We start from the raw sequence: 24,087 nt of genomic DNA on the forward strand, positions 1-24,087 counted from the left end.
CTTCGATGCTCTGTACGTGTGCCCGACACGGGATACCTCCTATTGGGATGCAGCTGACCATTAATCAGCAACGCCCCCCTAGTCTGTACCCCATATCTAGCGTGGTGCGTCTTTCTCGACTCGAGGAATCCAGGATAGAATGGTCACTAGCCGGCGCAATCATCAGCTCGTGTAGAGTTGTCATAAGCGGTACAACCTTTGGCTCTTGTTGAATGATCAGTGGACTGCACAACCTTTGGCCCGTGTATCTGTAAAGAGTGTGTGTATGTATTGCCGCAACTAAATAAAAGTTTATCGTTTGGATAGGAGGGATATGAAACGGGGACACAACGAAGGAAACATCATTAAACGTTGACATCGGCGTTTCTGAGGAACAGGTATAGATGAAGCAGAAGATCAGGATCACGGCTACCTAAGATATCCCGGACGGGGATATCCGATTGTCTGCCTTGTGCTCTCAGTGCTCTAGAGAGCTGAGAGCGAGCAGCATGGAACCGGATACACGACCAGACAACATGCTCGATGTCGTGGTAGCCATCGCCACAATCACAAAGATTGTTTGCTGCGAGCCCAATGCGATAGAGATGCGCGTTTAGGTTGTAGTGATTGGACATAAGCCGAGATATCACGCGAATGAAATCACGACCTACATTCAATCCCTTGAACCATGCACTCGTCGAGACCTTAGGGATAATCGTGTGTAACCAACGACCGAACTCATCTCCACTCCACATGCGCTGCCAACTTACGAGCGTGTACTGACGAGGAATGTGGAAAAATTCATTATAAGCAATTTGCCTTTCAAAAAGTGTGCCTTCTAAAGCGCCCACCTTAGCTAGCGAGTCCGCTTTCTCATTCCCCGGAATCGAACAATGAGAGGGAACCCATGCTAAGGTAATCTTGAATAATTTTTCGACCAAAACACTCAATAGTTGTCTTATTCTTGTTAGGAAATAAGATGAGCATTTATCAACTTTCATTGAGCGGATTGCCTCTATTGAGCTGAGACTGTCTGAAAAAATAAAATAGTGGTCGATGGGCAATGTTTCAATGATCCCTAATGCGTAATATATCGCACCCAGTTCAGCGACATACACGGAACAAGGATCTTTGAGTTTGAAAGAGGCACTGGAATTTTCATGGAAAACATAGACCATGAGTATGGCCTATGTTTTTTTCTTTAATTAACTCTCCTATACTCGAGCATACGATCTCGCAGATCGAGAATAAATAATTTTGTTTAGAGAAGGCTGAATTGAGTGATTATTGAAACTGAATGAAGTTGAAGAAAAAATATTTTCTGAAGTTGTTTCACTAAATTATATCTTTTCTTACTTTAAATAAACACAAATAACGCCTTAAAATACACAATAACTAAATTACAGAGACACGCACATTCTGTGACACTATGCGCGAGTATACTAGTTATGATTTTGCGCGCGAGTTCAGGTTGGTTAAGATTTTGATTCTTTGTCTATTAATTTTCTAATGTTTTTTCGATACAGTCAACGTTGGTAGACCGCAGCCTAACATTTGAACAATTAGTCGCCCGTGAAAGAAGATCACTCAGATCTGTCATTTCGAAGTGGTTCCTTAGCTTTGTGTATATAAGCTTCTCACCATGATTGTCGATTCATAAACACAGATCAGCATTCCTTCCCGGAACCATACTTGGATTAGTAACACGTGTAAGCGTTTATTCCAACGCTTCGCAGTAATTTTTTTTTTGTAAACGACACACTGAACCTTATTTTTCCTGTAGGTACGACTCCAGGTGGACACCTCTCTCCTTTCAACACGTCATACAGGTACACGGTTTTAGCATCCATATGCATCCAGTAACATTCCTTGAGCTACCAATCTCGTTGTTTATCATAATCTCATCGTTGCAATGTTCTTTATTTTATAGATCTATCTTTAATTGATGATACGTCCGTTCGCAGGTGACTGCCTTTTTCAAGGCAATTGGGGTGGATGAGTAATATGAGGAAAGAGTAGAGTTTTCCAAGGACCTTTTTGAAGGGTGGAGACGAATGAACTAAAAAAGTTTAAAGTCTTTTATTCGACAAGGAAAGGAAAAGCAAACGAAGCAATGGACATCGCTTGTTCTTCTTTGTTTTGCACCATCACATGTCTTCGTTTCGGACTGTGCTGTGGACGCGACCAAGTTACTCACTCGCTGATGTCTCTGGCATTGCATTCATTGCTGACGCCATTACATTAATGTTTTGAGCTACACAATTGTGCGGGGAATCATCAAGCTAGGCTAGGCTGAAGCAAATATTCAGTCTTTTTTCCAAGCAGTTAACATTGTTTGTTTTCCGTGGAATGTTTTAAGTTATTTGGGTTCGCGTGCCAGTCGCGAAACTGCCTTCAACTAGGATTACATTTGCGCTAATCTTGATCATAATGAAGCAATGCTACTCTTTTCGAAGTTGTTGAGATTAACAGAATGAGATTATTTCGTTTATTTAGTCACCATGAAAGTAAATGTCGTTTTGGAATTTTGTATGTGATTTGGTTTGGCTCGCAAACTTTCTCCACTGAGAATGACAGGTGCGCTTATCTTGAGCATGAGAAAGTAATGCAACTCTTTTCGAGGCCAGTAATATTAACACTAAACTTACCACGAGTGGTCAAATGACCCATTTTAAACATTTAGTCAAAATTTTCTTGCAAATTACATTGTCACAACATCATTTGTCTACACTACTTTTCTTAAAACATACATAGAATGTATTTTTCAGTGTTTACTCCTCTCTTGTTATCTTTTTTACTGATAAATATATGTAATCTGCCCTAACTACCGCAACGGGTCATTTGACCCTTGCAGATATTTACATGATATCAGAAAGATTTGTATGTGTGGTTGTGATACAAAATCATTGTATTACACATTTTTTGCTGTTGTATATTTTGTTGTATTTGTGAATGAATAGTGAATGATCAGAATTAATTGTATTGCTGACTATCCAAGCGAGCTAACAGTAACCATTCCAAGCTACAGTGCTATTTTGCTTGTCAAAAATTATAATTTCAAGATTTTGCTAATAATTATTATAAGAAAATGTCGAAATATACAGGAGAAATATGGTATGTCATGTTTCTCAACAAAATTTTATATATCGAGTCATTTATTCACTAACTATTTACGCATTGGTAGGAATAGGTATACATGAAACATCGGTAGGTTTAGTGTTAACAGAAGCGTTTCTTATGAGAATAGCGCAAAATAATGAGAAGTATTTATATTTCTAGTATCTTTGAGCCACCAATGTATGGCTCTGTATGTATGCTATGGCAAACGCTTGTTTGGCGCTTGATTTACGTTGTACGGATGATGCCTAGAGGTGCGATTTCACTGAGGCAATACTAAATAACAGGTAGCATGATATTTGATACTTGAAAATATTGTCATTATTGTTGTTTCCATACGATGTCAAAGATATATTGATGTAGTTATAAGATGTGGAATAATGGTACTGGTGCAACAAGTATATAATCGATTGTAGCTGAGTCTATGTCAATTGCGAAAAAGGCCACCGGAATAGCGTTCAAGGTAAATTTTCAATGCATTGACATGAAACAAATTGCGACATACGATAGGGCTAGTGTATTGTTCTGCAGAGCGAAAATGAATCATCAATCAATTATCGTCAACTGATTCTACAGTAAAAAAAACCATTTCAGGGCGATCAAACCATTATACTAGACATTTATTTCTAAAATTTCACAGCTTTATAAAATAATATCCGAAGTTATAAACAAGCGACATATATAAAATAACAGCGTAGTTCTACGTCAACAATGCGATCGTGTCTTGGACACAACCTCCTATAATTTTTTTCAGGATCTCAACTATGATGAACCGGAAAAATAGTCTGTAATCCTTCAATCTTGTGCCAAGATTATGGCAAATAATTGGGATGAAGATGAAACAACTTAATAGTGAATTCTGTTCACTAATCAATGAAAAAGATCATAGAATTTTCGGTTGACTTCAGCCCTGACGGCGAGAGCCAGCCTCAACACACATCGTGAGCGGTATCGCGAGCTATAAGCTCTCGGATAATTGCGGAGAAAATAAACGAGGAAACGCTTGCCAACACCTGCGGCAAGAGAAGAAATAATATAATCATTTTAAATGGTGCCTTCTAGTAATCTTTCTTCCGGAAATAACATGATTCATGGGACAAATCCGACTGATCCGGCCGATCGGAGGGATCCAAGTCGCTGCCACAATATCCCCGGGCGAAACGATTCACGAATGATCCGATCCATCAGTGGTTTATGCGGCAGGAGAGAGACGTGGATGCAGGAGAGTGATCTCAACGTGCGATGCGTTTCAAGTGATGAACCTGTTTTTTTTTATCGCTACGCGCATCGATAGCATAAATGTTGGTATGTTTTAATTCACTTTCGCTTTCGCTACCACGACCGTGTGCGATCAGTTATGTGGTGTGATGTTTTTGTCGCTGCTTGCCTGAAGATGAGCGGTGATGTCTCGGTGATGGCGCGTAGATTCGGGGAGGCATCCATGGGTGGTTTGGCAATCCACCGGTCTCAGTGGTACAAAAGCAAAACACACCATTTACATTAGCATTCGAGACGACGGTACAAACAGAGCCGCGAAGTAACACAACCGTACATTGCGCCATTTCTGACTTTGTGGAGTTATTTGCCTGATGATTGCCCCACGGGTGTTTAGTTTTTCCCGTGCTCGCGCTAGGAGAAATGGATAACGGGTTTTTAATGGCGCTCCGTGGAAAGCATTTGTTGATTGTTTGTAGCTTATGGAATGGAATGGATTCTATTATGGTTGCACTTTGTGCCCATGTAGAACACTATTGGAAATGAGCAGATGAGAAGAACAAATGCTCTGGAAGCATTGGTTGGAACTTTGAAGAGGAGTGAATGTAAGCAGAAATTGTCTTGAGCGAAATAAAACCAGTAATAAGAACACAATATAATAATTCGACATGCATATTTGAACGCAATCACATTTCTCATTCTTCTTTAGGATGTAATACAAAGTATTATCAATGTAACCTGAAAAAATAATTTTCTCGAGGATGTAACATAAGTTGTTGTGATTTGTTTTTTGGATTGATGTATTGGATTCTAAAGCCTTGTCAATCTTTCTGCAGCGAACGTGGTAATTCGAGAAAGCTATATTATAAGAACACCTCTGCAACGCATGGGAGTGACAAGTTGTTACATTAGCAAGCAACTTTTTTAGCATCATGTCATGTCTAGATATCCCACTCTCTTCGGTACAGATCCAGATATCCCACTTTCGTTGAAACAGAGTGAAATGATGATTGGATGATGATCAAAAACCTGAATGTATAAATTGCCTCCTCATTCACCTAGTTGAATGTTGCAATGATAGCACTGCTTTCTTGCATTAGTATCTATCCCGAATTGATATATTGGATGAGTCATTACGATAAGCAGTGATGGATTGAAGAGCGCTCCAATTGAAAATTGCTCTACTTGCAGCATGATACAAGACCGCATCAACCCCTTGCCTTATTATTTAATTTAAAAGGGCATGGACCAAACACGAACACAACGAATCATTATCCTGCTATGCTGTGCGTGTGTACCTTAGTTGTGCCGGTGAATTAGACAAGTTTTGAGCCTTGCCTTGCTTTCCCACAAATTCTGCATCGCAAAATGTTTGTCTTAGTAAGCTTTAAAGTCTCCTGAAGACTATTTGCATGTAAACTTTGAAATATAAAAGTTAGAGCAAATAAACCGTATTTTTTTCATGGTGACCCTAACGCAGCTTAGAAATATATCCGTTATATCAATAGATAGAAAAAAAACTTTTTTCTAGAAAGTTGCTTAAAATAACTGGGGCTACAACATTGTTGAACTATGTTTACATCTATCTATAAAGATAAAAAAGTTAGGAGATTTTATTTCATCGAAAATTTTGGTCACCCTATGATGACGATGCACTCGTCTTTACCGCACTCGAAGGACTTCTTCGCTAGATGATACTAGCAACCGAAAAGCACGCACTCCAAAGAACTTGTGCACAACGCACAATAGATCACACGCGAAAGGGACAATGTCCAGTGTCATCGACCGACCAACGAAATGAAGAGACCGTACTGTTGTGTAGAACGTATATTTGGTAAAAGAGGGTCAAGCTTTACAAAATGTGTTGCTTTTATAGTGACCGTCGGCTATCGGTCATTTCTCGTTATTCTAATTCCCTCTCACACTGGCTTAGAATATTTGAATTACAGTTCATTTCATTTCGAGTGGTACCTTACGAGTTGGAACGGTAGGATGAACTAACAATGTTTATGGATAATTCCAACATTCCGGCCACCTTGAAATATGAGGTATTTCAACATATCTTAATTCTACTATTTACAAAATTGAATTCGTTGTTTCTTCCGTTGTAACACTTCGTTCTCCGGGTGCCAAGGGCGACGTGTGGATGTAGTGATGGATTGCCGTAATGAACAGGTTCTCGTGTTGATTCAGTAGCGAATGTGGAATGGTGTACCTCGACGAAGACCGAGAAGCAAGAAAACACCAGGTAGATCTTTCAAGACAAATATATTACATTGGACTTGCAATTACCTGTGCAAAGCGCAGGTGCGCATCGAGCAAGTTCTCCCTTGAAGGGTTGCTCTACCTGGTTAAGCGGTTGAGGTTGATTTCGCTGATGGAAGTAGAGCAATGCGTGCTACGGGACGGATGACCTCTGTAGCTGATGCTGTGCGGAGTGTCACCACTCGAACGATGCCATCTTTTCCTGGATGAAGCTTGACGACTTTCCCCAGCGGCCAATTTGCTGGCGGAACGTTGTCCTCTTTGATGATGACGACGGCACCGACTTCGACGGTGACTGGAGGATTGCAACCCTTTGTTGCACGAGATTGAAGCTGTTGTAGGTACTCTGGGTACCAGCGGGACCAGATCTCCTGCAGACGTTTCTGGGTCAGATCCCAATGATCCAAGCGATTATCGGCAGTGTCCTTCCAGTTCGGATCAGGAACTGCTTGTAGACTGCTGCCAACAAGGAAATGTCCTGGCGTCAGGACTTCTAGGTCGGATGGGTCCTCGGCTATCGGAGTAAGCGGGCGAGAATTGAGGCACATCTCGACTTGTGCCAACAATGTCAACAGGTCTTCGTAAGCGAGATTGACGTTTCCCACGGTCTTTAGAAGGTGCGTCTTCGCCGATTTGACGGCAGCCTCCCAGAGACCACCGAAGTGTGGTGCTCGGGGCGGAATAAACTTCCAAACGATCTCATTTTCGGAGCACCAATCGAAAATTTGATCACGGTCAACAGCTTCCACCTTCAGCATACGGTAAATCCTGTTCAAGGCATGAGAAGCTCCTTTGAATGCAGTTGCGTTGTCGGAATGGAGCTCGACAACTTTCCCCCGGCGAGCGACTAGACGACGGAGCGCAGCTAGGAACGCTGGAGTCGACAAATCGCTCACTAGCTCGATGTGGACAGCCTTGGTTGAAAAGCAGACGAATATGGCCACGTAGACTTTTGTAGGGCCACGATTTCGAACTGCTGACTTGACGTAGAAAGGCCCACAGTAGTCGACACCGCACACGGAAAAAGGACGCGTTGGCGAAACTCGCGATACCGGGAGATCGGCTGTGCTCTGCTGGACTAGAGTGGGCTTGGAACGGAAACAAGTGTGGCATCGGTGGAAGACGGCTTTTACTAGATTTCTGCCGCCCAGAATCCAAAATTTCTGGCGGAGTGTGGCTAGCAGGAGTTGCGGAACTGCGTGCAGTAGCTTTAAGTGGTAACTGCTAGCCAACAGAGCAGACAGCGGGTGTTTAGAGGACAGTACGATCGGGTGTTTAATTGCATCGGACAATGCGGAGTTACCAATGCGACCACCGACGCGAAGGATTCCATATTGATCAACGAACGGATTCAGCCATTTGAGCGACGATGATTTTGAAACACGTTCGCCGTTTGCTAGATCGTTGAGCTCCTCAGTGAAAATCTGGCGCTGAGACAGGCAGCACAGTGATTGTTCGGCGTGTTGAAGCTCCTTGGTGGAAAGTCGTGGTATGGATGAGATATTATCTCCTTGAAGAACGATAAGTTCGGTGAACAGAGGATCGGATTTGCGTTGTTTGGAACGATCCTTCAAGTATTGTAGGTAGCGTATACAAAACGCAACGACTCGGCGTAGTTTCCCGTACATGGAATAGCGTGCGAACAAATTTTCGCTGAAATCAGTTTGTGCTGCAGTCATGGTGACAATTGTAGTTTTGCGCCCTTCCTCGGACGCTGCGGTGGAGTACTGCTGGTCGATTATGGTCTTGGGCCACTGATCAGATGTTTGCGATAACCATGGCGGGCCAAACCACCAGCGGGAACGATGGACAATGTCTGTTGGGTTCAGACCCCGAGAGATGTCATCGGCAGGGTTCTCATAGCCTGCGATGTGTCTCCAGTGAAGAATATCCGTAGTGGTCTGGATTTTTGACACTCGGTTAGCGACGAATGTCTTCCAACGAGTTGGAGATGAACGTAACCACTGAAGCACAGTACTGGAATCCGACCAGAAGAATGGAGTGACTGATATTTTCAAAGACGCTTCTACCTTTTTGTAGAGTTGTGTGGCTAAGTGAGCGGCGCAGAGCTCAAGTCTGGCGATGGAGTGGTGAGTGGACAATGGAGCTACTTTTGACTTCGATGTCAACAAAAGTACTGTAATCCCTCTCTGCGATTCCGTGCGAACGTAGCAGCATGTGCCGTAGGCACTTGACGAAGCATCGGCAAAGAAATGCAGCTGAATATTGCTGACTCCAGAAGCCAGCGCCAACCGAGGAATACGGATATCGGCGAGAACGCGAAGAGTAGTGTGGAAGAGCTTCCACTCGGCTTGAAGTTTCTCTGATAGAGGTGAGTCCCATTCACAAGTAATACCATCGCGCTTCAATGTCCACAACCGTTGCATGAAAAGCTTCGCTTTGGTTGTCGTTGGACCCAACAGTCCCAATGGGTCGAATATTTGAGCGATGTATGACATCACTTTTCGCTTGGTGAGAATGGCAGCAGGGAGAGGCAATTCGACCTTGAATCGAAGCGAATCGGCGATTGGTTCCCAAAGCAGGCCGAGTGTGGAAATTGTCTGCTCATTCTGCAAATCGTGGATAGGCTGAACGGCTCGATCTTCCGGTGGGACATCCTCTAGGACCACCTGGACGTTTGATGCCCACTTCTTGAGCGTGAATCCAGCGGAGTTAAGCATAGTGGTGATTTCTTTTCGCAGGGTGATGGCAGATTCTACGTTCGATGCTCCTGACAGTAGATCGTCGACGTAGAAATCTTCAATAACAGCTTCGACAGCAGTCGGATATAAATGCTCGTGATCTTTCGCGATCTGCTGAAGTGTCTTCGTTGCCAAGTATGGAGCACTTGCTGTTCCGTAGGTGACGGTCTGTAGTTCGTAGGTGAGAATCGGATCGGTGTGATTCCTACGATACCGTATGCGAAGGAACGGTAAATCGGCAGAATGATGCAATACTTGCCGATACATTTTTTCGACATCTGCTACGATGGCGACAATTCTTGTCCGGAACCTTAGGTATATCGAATATAGGTCTTGTTGAACCACAGGCCCAACAAGCAGCGTGTCATTCAAGGAATAGCCTGACGAAGTCTTGCATGATGCGTTGAAGACTACCCTGATTTTAGTGGATGTGCGGGATTCCTTGAATACGACGTGATGAGGAATGTAGCAATGCTGTATACGATCATTTACAGGCTCTTTCACCTTCTGCATATGTCCAAGCAACAAATACTCCTCCATAAAACGGTGATATGAGTCCTTGGTTGCAGGATCTCGTTCGAGTCGACGTTCCAGGCTCAGGAAGCGTCTGTCAGCGATTGATTTTGATTCGCCAAGGACGACTGAAGGATCTTCAACTCTCGGTAGACGCACGATGTACCTCCCAGACGAATCGCGCGTTGTCGTTGCAGCATACAGCTCTTCGCAACGACTTTCTTCGGTGGAATGAACCGGAGCTGATGGAATTGTTTCCATTTCCCAGAATTTTCTTAATGTAGCCTCTAGTCGATCATCTGCCGTGGAAAGAAAACAGAACCGTGGAATGCAGGTAGCCGTGCGAGATGCGGGACCAGTGACCGCCCAACCAAAAGATGTTTCGACTACCCAAGGAAGATTTTCGCCAAGATATATCTTCCTACCCGTGTGGAGTTCCCAGTAGCTTTCGCTGCCGATGACCATATCGACACTTCCAGGAACATTGAATAAAGGATCTGCTAGCATCACATTCGGCATCTTCCATGCCGAAATGTCAATCGGAATAGTTGGCAGCTCGACTGAGGGCTGCTTCAGGACCAGAAATTGTAGTTTCATCGAGCATACTTGATCTTCTGACTCGATGGTTGCAGTAATTGCACTGTTGATTGTCTTCGTGGACGATCCGATGCCTGCGACAGACACGTCCACCGAAGTTCGGCGACTGTAGAGTTTCTTCGCCAGCGGTTTCGATATGAAGTTCGACATCGATGCCGAATCCAGGAGAACTCGAGCTTTGTGTTTATTGCCATAATCGTCGACGATATTGAGGACAACCGTTTCCAACAGTGTCATGGTGCATGCAGTTTGAACTGCCATGTTGACTTGGCGGGAACCAGAGGATTCTACGATTTGTGACGTAGAAGGAAGCGGCTGTTGAACCAGAGATGCTGTAGGGACAGCGGAATTCGATGACATAGTAGATGACACAGATGAATTTATTTGGTTGGCTGATTTGGATGAAACCCTTAATGGAGTAGGATCGTGCAAGAGCGAATGATGCTTCTCGTGGCATGTACGACAAGTGAATTTCGAATTACATTTCTTGGACTGGTGACCCAAACTGAGACAGTTCCAACATAACCGTTTCAGCGAGACCAGTTCTCGACGCTGGTTTATGTTCTTTCCCAGGAATATCGGACAGGAATATCGGACGCAACGAATGATTGTCCGAACATGAAAGCGGACAGGAGTAACTCGGAGTTGATGTTGATGCTGTGTTAGCAGACACTTTCTGCTTGAAGTACTTCTGTTGATTGCCGGCCACCTTCAATGAGGCTGAATGATGGCTATCTGAACCAACGGAATTGATAACACGAACCCGTTGATATAGAAACTCGATCAGTTCATCGTACCTAACATTTTCCTTTTGACTCGTTTTCTCCTCCCACGATCTTAGCGTTGCTTGGTCCAGCTTGTACGAAAGCAAATTGATGAGCGGCGTGTCCCAATGATTCACGGGTTCACCCAGTTTAGATAGGGCGCGAACATGACGTTGATAATCGTCGACCAAAGTGTGAATGCGTTTCGCACACTCCTGCTTGACTGCTGGTAAGTCGTATAATGCGCGAAAGAGCTGCTTCTTTAGGAACCGTGAATTGTCGTACCTCTTTAGAAGTGCATCCCATGTAACTGCGTAGTTGTCGGCTTCGATGTCCACCGATTCAAATGGTTTCTTGGCATCCCCTTTGAGTGATTGAATAAGATACTGCAATTTTGCAACGGTGGGAATGTCAGCATTTGCATGAACCATTGACGAAAATGTGTCCCGGAATGAAATCCAACGAGAGAAGTCACCGTTGAATTTTGGTAAATCTATTTGTGGTAGACGGAGATGAAAATTTGACGCGAATTGTTGTGGACCCTGCAACGAATTGTTCAAAGTTTCGTTCAGATCCCCTGTGCGCTTTGCAAGAAGAAACCCCTTCGTTTTACAGAACCGTTGTTCGAAGTCCACTCGTTCCTCAATGTGCTCATCAAGTGACTCCGGTTTGTCATATTTTTCGATGATATCCTGACACTCCATGAAATTGACATACAACCGATCTAGGGATTCCAACCGTACACTCAGCTCACAAGCATCGCGCTCGTGCTTATATTCGCGTACAAATGTGTCCAACGCATTGCGAATCGCAATAAGTCCCTTACGCTGGACTAATCGCTCAGCTAACTGCTTCTCTGGTTTTGCGGACATCCCGAACGAAAGCGAAGCGGAAACGGCAGTAATCAGATGAAAGCGAAAATCCTTCCCAACGTGAACTAACCGTTTCTACGCGAAACCGTACCGGACGAGGGTGATACACAATCGAAACGTGTTAATCCTTCCCGAACCGGTGTATAAACCCCTTCGCGACGTATCAATCGAACGGAAGTGGGTCGTCTTAGTATCGAAATCGGACTCCTTCCCGTCGCGAACGTACCCACTTTACGCGGTTTCGCAAATCGAGGGCGCGAGCGGTTTTCCACTCGAAATGCGACCGTCAACCACCAGCCACAATAGCCTTTGGCTACCCACTTTCTTACGTTCTAAGAATTGCTACTGCCAACCACAAATATATAACTTGGAACAAACTCACCGGGATCAATCCAATGGGATGAGTGCTTGTATAAAGGAACAACGTAATGGCGTCAAGTTGTCCTAATGGAGTCCAGTTGGCGTGTAAGATGGCGTTCAGTTCTGTTCCAAGCCACGCCACCAAGCGTCCAAAATGGCAGCGGCGTCGTTCTTCAGAAAGGTCAATCACTTCACAACAATGGCTACTATCCGCGATGGCCAGACACAATGGCTGTCTTCTCCATATAACAGATTAACACCTGTCTTCGTGCAATTTCACGTGCGAAATTCTTGTCCACACAAAGTACACACACTAATTATTTGCCGACGGTGAATTTGTACCGTATTTCGAACGTAATGCTTACTATACCCGCGATCGAAATAATGGTAGCAGCGATAGTCACTATCGTTCACCCAGTTCACCGTCACACCAAGATCAATAATTAGTGATCTTATGATCGAATTTTGCTTCCCGCGAATACCGAATAATATTCGCCACTAAACCACGCGCGACGAAGTACACAATTGATGGTGATTGAATCGAGATTAATTGTTCTCTGTACCTCCGAGGTTTACCCGACTTGGTAAAACCTCCCAGCGCACACGCACTGAATTTTTAATACCCTCCGAGGTTTACCCAACTTGGTAAAACCTCCCAGCGCACACGCACTGAATTCGGAACGCACTGCAAAGGATAGTGGCAGACCGTTGACCCACGCGATCGGTCAGATTTCCACTTTCAACACTATCGCGACGCGCACTTTCCGGTCTGAACCGCCTTCGATCCGGTTCGAAGGACCAATGATGACGATGCACTCGTCTTTACCGCACTCGAAGGACTTCTTCGCTAGATGATACTAGCAACCGAAAAGCACGCACTCCAAAGAACTTGTGCACAACGCACAATAGATCACACGCGAAAGGGACAATGTCCAGTGTCATCGACCGACCAACGAAATGAAGAGACCGTACTGTTGTGTAGAACGTATATTTGGTAAAAGAGGGTCAAGCTTTACAAAATGTGTTGCTTTTATAGTGACCGTCGGCTATCGGTCATTTCTCGTTATTCTAATTCCCTCTCACACTGGCTTAGAATATTTGAATTACAGTTCATTTCATTTCGAGTGGTACCTTACGAGTTGGAACGGTAGGATGAACTAACAATGTTTATGGATAATTCCAACACCCTATTTTTCACAACATGAAAATGAGCGCTCTATCATATGTAACAACTTTGTCGAAGATAGTTTTTGTCTAGGGAATAACTGTCGAGCTCTAAATGCTAATTTCCACTTACTATATGCCTTATGCGTCAACTATATTTATTAGAATTATTAGGTTTTACTGGGACGCATAAGCATAATCATGTAGAACAGATATAATACAGAACCTTTTCGTTTTTGACAACAATGTCGGATTTGATTTTGACCATAGGAGCAATTCCACGCTTAATTAACCGACCGCTGGTCTCTTTTCTTGAAACTTTGTACATATGGTATTAACTACCCAAAATCACAATTTTCATTATTAGATTACTATTATATAAATTATATGAAATGTGTTAGATTTCGAGATCGGTTGGTCCAAGGCTAGAACGTTATATATAATTGATGTAGAATCGCATTTAGATTCCTTTTCTTGTATTATTTTTCTTGAATTGAAAAAAGTATTGTAATTTCATAATTTTTTCAAAATTTTATTTTGTGGAGTTCGACACGACCCCACTATACGTCAATCTTTGTCAAATTGAAAGACTTTTCTTATAAAAATATTTGGGAAATATCGAATTCAGACATCTGGGTTTTTTTTTCCCAAAATATATTTTTTATTAAGGCACATGTGGCGTTAGCCTGACGGGGCCGGGAGTCCAATATTTTGACAATTTTTGTCTTACAACTATGTTAGTAATATGTAACCGATTACTCGCGGTTGGCTCGAGGTTAGTATTACAAGTGTTCTCATAATTGGTATGTTGCAGTCTTCGATGCTCTGTACGTGTGCCCGACACGGGATACTTCCTATTGGGATGCAGCTGAACATTAATCAGCAACGCTCCCTAGTCTGTACCCCATATCTAGCGTGGTGCGTCTTTCTCGACTCGAGGAATCTAGGATAGAATGGTCACTAGCCGGCGCAATCATCAGCTCGTGAAGAGTTGTCATGAGCGATACAACCTTTGGCTCTTGTTGAATGATCAGTGGACTGCTCAACCTTTGGCCCGTGTATCTGTAAAGAGTGTGTGTATGTATTGCCGCGACTAAGTAAAAGTTTATAGATCGGATAGAAGGGGTATGAAACGGGGACACAACGAAGGAAACATCATTAAACGTTGACATCGGCGTTTCTGAGGAACAGGTATAGATGAAGCAGAAGATCAGGATCCCGGCTACCTAAGATATCCCGGACGGGGATATCCGATTGTCTGCCTTGTGCTCTCAGTGCTCTAGAGAGCTGAGAGCGAGCAGCATGGAACCGGATACACGACCAGACAACATGCTCGATGTCGTGGTAGCCATCGCCACAATCACAAAGATTGTTTGCTGCGAGCCCAATGCGATAGAGATGCGCGTTTAGGTTGTAGTGATTGGACATAAGCCGAGATATCACGCGAATGAAATCACGACCTACATTCAATCCCTTAAACCATGCACTCGTCGAGACCTTAGGGATAATCGTGTGTAACCAACGACCGAACTCATCTCCACTCCACATGCGCTACCAACTAACGAGTGTGTCCTGACGAGGAATGTGAAAAAATTCATTATAAGCAATTTGCCTTTCAAAAAGAGTGCCTTCTAAAGCGCCCACCTTAGCTAGCGAGTCCGCTTTCCCATTCCCCGGAATCGAACAATGAGAGGGAACCCATGCTAAGGTAATCTTGAACAATTTTTCGACCAAAACACTCAATAGTTGTCTTATTCTAGTTAGGAAATAAGATGAGCGTTTATCAACTTTCATTGAGCGGATTGCCTCTATTGAGCTGAGACTGTCTGAAAAAATAAAATAATGGTCGATGGGCAATGTTTCAATGATCCCTAAAGCGTAGTATTTCGCACCCAGTTCAGCGACATACACGGAACAAGGATCTTTGAGTTTGAAAGAGGCACTGGAATTTTCATTGAAGATGCCGAAGCCAGTGGACCCGTTTATGTATGAACCGTCAGTAAAGAACATTTTATCAGATCCAACTTTCCCATATTTTTCCGAAAATATCGACGGAATAACATTGGAGCGTAGGTGATCTGGGATTCCATGGATTTTTTGTCGCATAGACAGATCAAAAATGACAGAGGAATTGCAGAAGTTAGGGAAGCAAACTTGGTTGGAGATGCCTGGTGAAGGGTGCACGTCGTGGGTAAGGTACTCATGGTATAAAGACATAAAACTTGACTGAGGAGTCAGTTGTAGTAGATTTTCAAAGTTATCAATCACCAATGGATTCATGATCTTGCAACGGATGAGAAATCTGTAGGATAATTCTGTGAACCGAAGAGTAAGCGGGGGTACTCCTGCCAAAACTTCGAGACTCATCGTATGTGTCGAATGCAAACACCCCATGGCTATACGCAAGCAACGATATTGTATCCTCTCCAGCTTGAGAATATGAATCCTGGCAGCTGATCGGAAGCAAAAACTGCCATATTCTAACACTGACAATATCGTTGTTTTGTACAACTGAATGAGGTCTCCTGGATGGGCACCCCACCATGTTCCGGTTATTGTTTGGAGAAAATTGATTCTTTGCTGGCATTTCTGTTTCAAATACGCAATGTGTCTCCCCCAGGTACATTTAGAATCAAAATATACACCCAGATATTTGAAAAACATAGAGTGTTGGATCGTTTTGCCGGATAGGTAAAGCTGGAATTGGGCGGGTTCGTGCCTGGGTTTTAGGATATATTTTTTGACATGGGGCTACGTCTAACCTTTCAATATAGGGGTCTATATCAAAGTTTTGGATGGAAAAAGTGAAAGATTTTGAACGTTAATATCGCTCCAATTAACGGATGTATTTTGATTCCGATTATACAAATCAAGAGGAAAGGTCCCCACGTATGTTTTTGTCCACGACATATATAGGGGTAGTGGGGGCAAATTGGTCAGGGGGGGGCAAAGTGGTCACCTGCTTGTTTGGTAGTATAACTATTGACTATGGATTCCGTATTGATAGTCACCTTATGTTTGCAGAATTTAATGACTTTTGAGTCACCCTGTACTTCAGTAGAGCTGTCGCATGTCAAAATATAAATAAAAACAGAAATTGCTCTCTCGATAACCATTGGGCCGTAGTTCTGTGCGCATGGTATCTAAGGAATTTCTCGTGATTTGGGTTTGGACGTCTGTTCACATATTCTAGAACAGGTGAACAGATATTTTGTTTAATCTCAGCGATTAATTAGCATAGAAATTACTTTGATGTTAGGGGGCGAAGTGGTCATAGGTGAATAACGACTTACAATGTTCTGTTTACTGAAGCTGATATACCGCATCACATTCTGCTCCTGATGAGGATCATTTTGTGGCTTTGACCGTGGATAAATATGCTACTCCAACTAAACCAAGCCTCATTATGCGGAACGTTATGTGTTTCTTACTACCGTTTTGTATGCATGAGAAAATTTAAATTGAGCATCTAGGTGAACAGGCCAAGCTTATTTCTTACATGTACCTACTATATCAAATATGATTTGAACAAATTTGGACGAAAAAAAATCATAAATCTATCCCATTTAGCTTGATATGTGCAAGTTACCACTTTGCTCCCACTAGGTGACCACTTTACCTCCAAGCAAAAAAAAAGTTCGATTTTTCACCTTCTTTTCTAATAATGAAAGGTGTGCTATTTTGAATTTTTATAGTAAAAGCCGTTTGCTATCTTGAAGGAGAATGAGTTGAACTATAATATTCTTCGGGAAACGGGATCTGAATCGGTATGTGGACGCTGGAAATGGACATATTCCTTAGGGTGACCACTATACCCCCACTTCCTCTAGTGGAAACAGTAAAACAAGTGAACAATGTAACGATAAAAGAGGTCGATTTCACTCGTAAATGCATTCTAATGCAACAAGCAGCATTCCTCCATTCCATTCAATTCGAGAGTAAGTTTACATGGCATGGCTTCTGAGAATATTATTGCTATGCCCATTCACGCGCCGCTCAGAGTTTCACGATGCACCGAAGCGCGATTCAAATATCAGGCATTCCATGTCAAACCGATATAGTGATTCTCAGCTTTTCGTGAAAAGTGGTAGATTTGTTTTTTATCGCAAAATCTTAGATCCGTATTTTTTTATCTTTCATTAGGGTTCCCTTTTTCAGTTTAGGGTGGTCAGAAAAAATCATTTTTTCCAAAAATAACTTCTTTCGAAAATTCATAACTTTTGAATTACTGGACCGATTCAGATGATCGACATATTAAATTAAAGACAATTGAGGGGCTTAGAATGAAAGGGGTGTAAGTGATTTCATCGATTTCTCTACATCGACTCTCTCTTTTGGTCATAACTTAGCTGCATATACATTCCCAGCTGTATTTGACAATGCGGAAGACAGGTCAGAGCCTCATCTATCGGATTCTATAACAAACTCAAATTGGAACGTTTTTGCAGTTGAGTTATTAATTGAAGAAAAAGTTGATGAAGAGAAATCGATCAAGTCACTTACACCCCTTGCATTCTAAGCCCCTCAATTAGTATTTTTTAGAAAAATATTACACTTGCAAAAAGATTGGATTTTTTTTCGTAATTATTTTTTTTTATCCCATTTATTTATTTATTAGGCTCTTTAGCATTTTATCTGTAACAGAGCCGGGTTTTATCGTGTACATGTACATATGTTTATGTTTCTATAAATTGTAAATTACACAGTAGTAGTAGTAGCCATTTAGGCGTTAGGTTTTTCTGTTCCATTACATTATGGTAAATTACACTGTAGTAGCCATTTAGGCGTAAGGGTATTCTATCTTTTCTTCCATTGTTGAGCAGACCGGACAGCGGAGACAGTTGATATTGATCATTGTTGGGTTATTTATAGAACAGCAGCCCGATGTTTCTTGCTGAGCAGAGCAATTGTATGGATGAATCGATCTTTGTTCCACCGTGGATCGATCTCCATCGCTGATGATGGTTGCGCGGACATAGTTATTCTATAACAACACAAAGATGGTCAATTGAGGGCCCTGAGTTTGAACTCACGATCGATCGCTTAGTAAGCGAACGCGTAACCAAGTGGCTACGAAGACCCCCTATTTCGTAATTATTGATTGTATTTAATTTTCGCGTACATGTTTTTGTGCGTTATCAACTGTCCCAATTCCGTTATGTTAGCGGCCCAATTCCATGTTTCAATAAGTTTACCGCAAAGTAATTGGAATAGCTTTGCTGTTACACTCGAACAGACTCTCGCAACTTTTTTCATTTCTTCTATTCAATGTTTATTTTTTAATCCGAAAGTCTCTGTGTTTCACACTTTTACTCTTTCTGTGCGATCAATTGTTGCTCTTTCAATTTTGACTTTAGCATACAACTCTCTACTCTTCATTTCTTACTATCTACTCTATACTTTGTTCTCTCTGCTCTTCATTTTAAACTCTCTACTCTTCACTCTCTGCTTTCTACTATCTACTCTCTACCCTCTACTCTCCACTCTCTGCTTTTTACTCTCTACTCTCTACTCTCTCTCCTCTCTCTCCTCTCTCTACTTTCCACGCTCTCTACAATCTCTCTCTCTACTCTCTACTCTCTCTACTCTCTACTTTCTCTACTCTCTCTACTCTCTTTACTCTCTACTCTCTCTATTCTCTACTCTCTCTACTCTCTACTCTCTCTACTCTCTACTCCCTCTACTCCCTCTACTCTCTCTACTCCACTACCACTAGATCCAAAAGAACGAAAGTGGAATGCTAAAATCCAGTCTTTCTTTCGATCCATAAATCAGTTTACCTTTCTTGATAGTCATATAGTGCGAATTGACAAGTTTGTAACAAGAAAACTTTAAAAAGTAGGCTACCAAACGACCGATTTTTATTGTCCCGTCTTTTTATGAATTTGCACCGTATTTTGAGTATACAGAAAATTATTATATTCCTTAATACTATTATTTTCAATAATTTTATTCGAATGAACATCTGATGTATGAATTGGGATTTACATTGTTGTATTCGCAGAGATTTCACACAAATGTCTTCATCATGCAATCGATATTGAAAAATGAAGAGTTTTTGTAATTTCGTCGGTGAACATGATGCTAAATTGCTTGAGCAGGGTAACACACGATTTCTTTCTCTGGGACCTTCTATCGAGAGGATTCTAAGTATTTTATTAGGATTGCGCTTTTATTTTCTTTCACACTAAAAGTGTCCTGTTGTACTACGGGATTTAACTAAAACACAATGTTTAAAACTATGGTTGCTTTACAACCGGAGACATCAGTTGATGACCTTCAAACATATATTCGTCTTGTTGGAAGATGCGATGTATCTGCCACTGATATTGTCGTTAATTTTGATGATTTTATTAGAATTATTATCTGCGTCAAATCGCCTTCAACTCGATTATCCCCAAGGTTGATCTCAAACCATAATTTAAAGGGCTGTAGGGGAAACGGGGGTAAGACGGACATGTTAAGAAAAACTTCAATTGTATCTTTGCAAGCTCTTCTTCTTCTTCTTAAATGGCACTAACGTTCCTAGAGGAATGTCGCCGTCTCAACGTAGTATTTTACCTGCGTCACTTTCATTAGTACTTAGTTGAGATTTCTATGCAAAATAACACGCCTTAACACGTTCGTCGCCCAAAGCGACGTTTTTGAGTTTCTTGCGAATAAGTTATTAAATGAAGATTAAATTTAGTTTGTAAATAACTTTTACATGATCTGACAATGTTTGTTTTCAATTGAAGACGAATTGATGACAATAAAACATGCCAAAGTCATATTATAGGGGTTTTGCAAAAACTGCAGTACAAACCATCCGTACTTAAATTAATAAAAAGTATAGTATAAACAGTATAATATCATGGTTATGATTTTATTATTTTTCTTCATATCCTATAGTTACATTTAGGTGCCTATTCTATCAAATTCCTTCTAAAAATCCTATTCAATCTGAACGAAGAAAGTGTCACCCATATCTGGGTGACGAGGCGTCGAAAGTGTTAAATGCATTCTGAGTGATAGGCTCTAGAATACGCTCGGCCACGGGAGCACGGAAACTCATGTTTTCCAAAATTTAAAAGCAGTTTCTTACAGTTCAACATACTGGTGTTCGAAATAATTAGTCAAATGTTTAAAAAAAAAATTTCCATGTTTTTTACTGAAATTGAAACAAGCCGAAAAGTAGAACATTTTTTATAGATGCGGGTATAATAGACATGTAGTGGGGGTATATGGACAGGTTCATAATATGCGAAGCGTAGAAGTTTATCGCTCGCGAGAGGAATAATTTCGCTCTCTCTCAGTGTTGTGTGTCCAGTAACTGAAATAGAACAAATATAAAAAAGGGTTGAATATTCCTCTCTTCACTTTCCATCATGCATTGGATGTGATCTTGGAAGTGACTGTCCATTTCAACCCCATCAGTGCATCTATTTTAATAATTTAAATTTACCACTTACGACACAATTTACTTTTCCGTACATACACAAATCGATCAAAAAATCGAAATATAACCATCAGCGAATTCAATTTTGAAATTAAACCACTCAAAATGCTCAATATCGAAGCCGCAGAAATTACATCCACGCGCGGAATCATGTTTGATTTTCGGTCTCCTAATGAATGCTGACATGTACATCGATATCCTTATGCACAATTTGAAGAGCTCAGCACAGAAGATCGCTTTGCCGAAGGATTGGATCTTTCAGCAAAACAACGATCCAAAGCATATGGCACACAAAACGATGTCCTGTGTTTTTGTTTCCCTATTCCACTTTTGATTAGTATTCATAGTCATAGGATGGTTTAAATCATATAGAATAGCATGTAGAAGGGGAAATTTGAAATTCATAATGCAACTATACAAATCTACCACCTGTCAATTATTTCCCCACTGTCCGTTTTACCCACGGTTCCCCTATTTCAGTCGGGACTCAACTCGCAACTTCTCCCGACTAACCAGCAACAATTTCTTCGTATGTGATTAAGGTTATCACGACATTGAGCATTGAGGCCCGAGGGAAACTACCCATTGTGTCGGTGTGGGATGTGTTGGCTCGGTTAAACCAAATCTATCTTTTCCTCAAAACTATCGATCTCCGTGTTTAAACATCAAAATTGTCCAAATTTCGTTGCTTCCTCCTCTCTATGATAAAAATATGTTACCCTACTAACTTCGAGTCTGCGTTTAATCGATTCCCCATCCTATTAACCGTAGAATAAGTAAATTGTAAATATACTTAAGAATTAAAAATAGATTTAGAACTTGGCTTCATCAAGTTCATATAGATGAGCCTATCAAAATGAACGATTTATAAAAAAATAGGACTCTTCAACAAAAAAGGAAAGAAGTATTTCTGACTAGTGAGTAAATACAGTAAACGAAATCTATTTAAATTGTGGATAATTTTACGATACTGCGTTGGAGTATATTTAAAAATGAAAAGTTAGTCTAGTAAACACAGTATAAATGGATTTTATTAAAGTACATTCCTAATTGACCATTCAAAGTTACATTAGTAAAAATCTACTTTTTCAGATAAATGGAAACATGTTGTTTGATGAGTACACTAAAATAATTTAAATTGATTAGATAAGGTGGTGGTAGAACTAATAATCCTTGCCAGTTGCAAATCATTGGGTGCAAATATTCTCATAAATGGAAAATGAATTTCTATAATGTAACTTTATTATATTTCATGTGTGTCTAGTAGTATCGTAGTATATATGATTTTTCTATGATGACCAATATGTTGACAACGGAAAAGTCACGACTCAATATTGAAATAATTATCAAATAGAACTTTCATCTAGATTGTGACAAAATTTATGAGAGAGAACAAAGCAGGTACAAAACACAGGTGATAATTTTTTTTCTTTTTTATCCAAAAATTTCGGGTCTGGTATTTTGAAATAAGGAACAAAACTATCAAGCTGTATAAGAATGCTTAATTGTTTGGTTTTATTCTCGGTTTCATTCACTCAATAAAATTCTTCAAAACATGTTTTCTTTGCTTACGTGCTCCTTTTTTTGTCCGGGTCTAACAGTAAGTGTAGGCTCAGAAACATACTTCATCTTCTGTTCAACGATTGTTGTCTCTTCTAAAACCTGTGCAAACCTATTTATGTTTTTAGTTTATTCTTTTAAGGATGTTCAAAGCTTGAATAACAATTCCCCTGTATCACTAAAACATTGCACTATTTGTGATCTTTGCAAACATCGTCCTACACTTTTTTAAACCAGCAAACATTCGTTTGAGAACCAGAACTGACAAGGAAATATTAGGCTGTCAAAAAAGTCCTGCGGTATTTTTTTTGAATTTTCATTTGTTCATAAAATTAGTTACAATCATCTGTTTTAAGTCAAATATGCGCCGTTTTGTTCGATGACTTGTTTCCAACGAGATGCCAACTTCAAAATATCCCTGTTATAGAAGCTCGCTTCCTTATTGGCAAAAAACTCGGATAGCCAATTTTCACAGGCCTCTTTTGTGGCTAACTTCTGACTACCTAGCTCGTTCGCCATGGACAAAAACAGGTGGTAGTCACTTGGTGCAAGGTCCGGACTATACGGCGGATGCAAAAGAACCTCCCATCCGAGCTCCCGGAGCTTCTGGCGCGTCACCAAAGAAGTGTGTGGCCTGGCGTTGTCCTGATGGAAGACAATGCGGCCTCTGTTCGAAGATGGCCTCTTCTTCATGAGTGCTACCTTCAAGCGGTCCAGTTGTTGGCAGTACAGGTCCGAATTGAGCGTTTGGCCATAGGGAAGCAGCTCATAATAGATTATTCCTTGACAATCCCACCAAACACACAACAGAACCTTCCTGGCCGTTAATGAGGGCTTGGTCACCGTCTGAGCCGCTTCAGCGGGCTTCGACCACGACCGTTTGCGCTTCACGTTGTCGTAAGTGACCCACTTTTCATCGCCAGTCACCATCCGCTTCAGAAACGGGTCGATTTTGTTGCGATTCAGCAGCGATTCACATGCGTCGATACGGTCAAAGATGTTTTTCTGCGTCAACGTGTGTGGCACCCATACATCGAGCTTCTTTGTGAATCCAAGCTTCTTCAAATGGTTAATAACGGTTTGATGACTTATCCCCAGCTCTTGGCCGATGCTACGTCTGCTACAATGCCGGTCTTTCTCGGCTAATTCAGCGATTTTGTCGCAATTTTCGACGACGGGCCTTCCGGAGCGTGGCACATCTTCGACGACCTCTACACCAGAACCAAAACGTTGAAACCATCGTTGTGCGGTGGAAATGGAAACTGTATCGGGTCCATAAACTGCACAAATTTTATTGGCAGCTTGAGATGCATTTTTGCCTTTGTCATAGTAGTACTGTGAAATATGTCGGATTTTCTCTTTATTTTGCTCCATATTTGCGACACTATAACTCACGAACGACTTAACCAAACAAAACACTGTCAAGGACTATATTATAGCGCACAAAAACACCTTTCCAACAAGCTATAGTATGACTCGATACAATGAATACAACTAGAACTACGCGCTTACAACGACACGTCGCGGAAATACCGCAGGAC

General features: G+C 41.5%; 2 protein-coding genes across 2 annotated transcripts; both read right to left on the reverse strand.

Annotated features, from left to right (window-relative positions):
- Window positions 1–6,662: 6,662 nt before the first annotated feature.
- LOC129773086 (uncharacterized) lies at window positions 6,663–8,255 on the reverse strand. The gene has a single exon (XM_055776637.1). The coding sequence runs from the start codon at window positions 8,253–8,255 to the stop codon at window positions 6,663–6,665; it is 1,593 nt and encodes a 530-aa protein (XP_055632612.1).
- Window positions 8,256–8,314: 59 nt separating this feature from the next.
- LOC129773087 (uncharacterized) lies at window positions 8,315–10,748 on the reverse strand. Its single transcript, XM_055776638.1, has 2 exons — window positions 8,715–10,748; window positions 8,315–8,392 (listed from the first exon to the last, which is right to left on the reverse strand). Exons 1-2 carry the CDS (start codon window positions 10,746–10,748, stop codon window positions 8,315–8,317), a joined length of 2,112 nt encoding a protein of 703 aa, XP_055632613.1.
- Between the last annotated feature and the right edge of the window lie 13,339 nt (window positions 10,749–24,087).

This window comes from Toxorhynchites rutilus, chromosome 3 (genome assembly GCF_029784135.1).
Source record: "Toxorhynchites rutilus septentrionalis strain SRP chromosome 3, ASM2978413v1, whole genome shotgun sequence".
NCBI classification, from domain to species: Eukaryota; Metazoa; Arthropoda; class Insecta; order Diptera; family Culicidae; genus Toxorhynchites; species Toxorhynchites rutilus.

Excerpts from the sequence above, each read along its gene's own strand:
- LOC129773086 (XM_055776637.1), bottom strand. The coding sequence starts at position 8,255 with ATGACTGCAGCACAAACTGATTTCAGCGAAAATTTGTTCGCACGCTAT.
- LOC129773087 (XM_055776638.1), bottom strand. The coding sequence starts at position 10,748 with ATGTCATCGAATTCCGCTGTCCCTACAGCATCTCTGGTTCAACAGCCG. Across the intron at positions 8,393-8,714 it reads AATCGCAGAGAGGGATTACA|ACATTGTCCATCGTTCCCGC; the intron begins GTACTTTTGTTG and ends TGAACCCAACAG.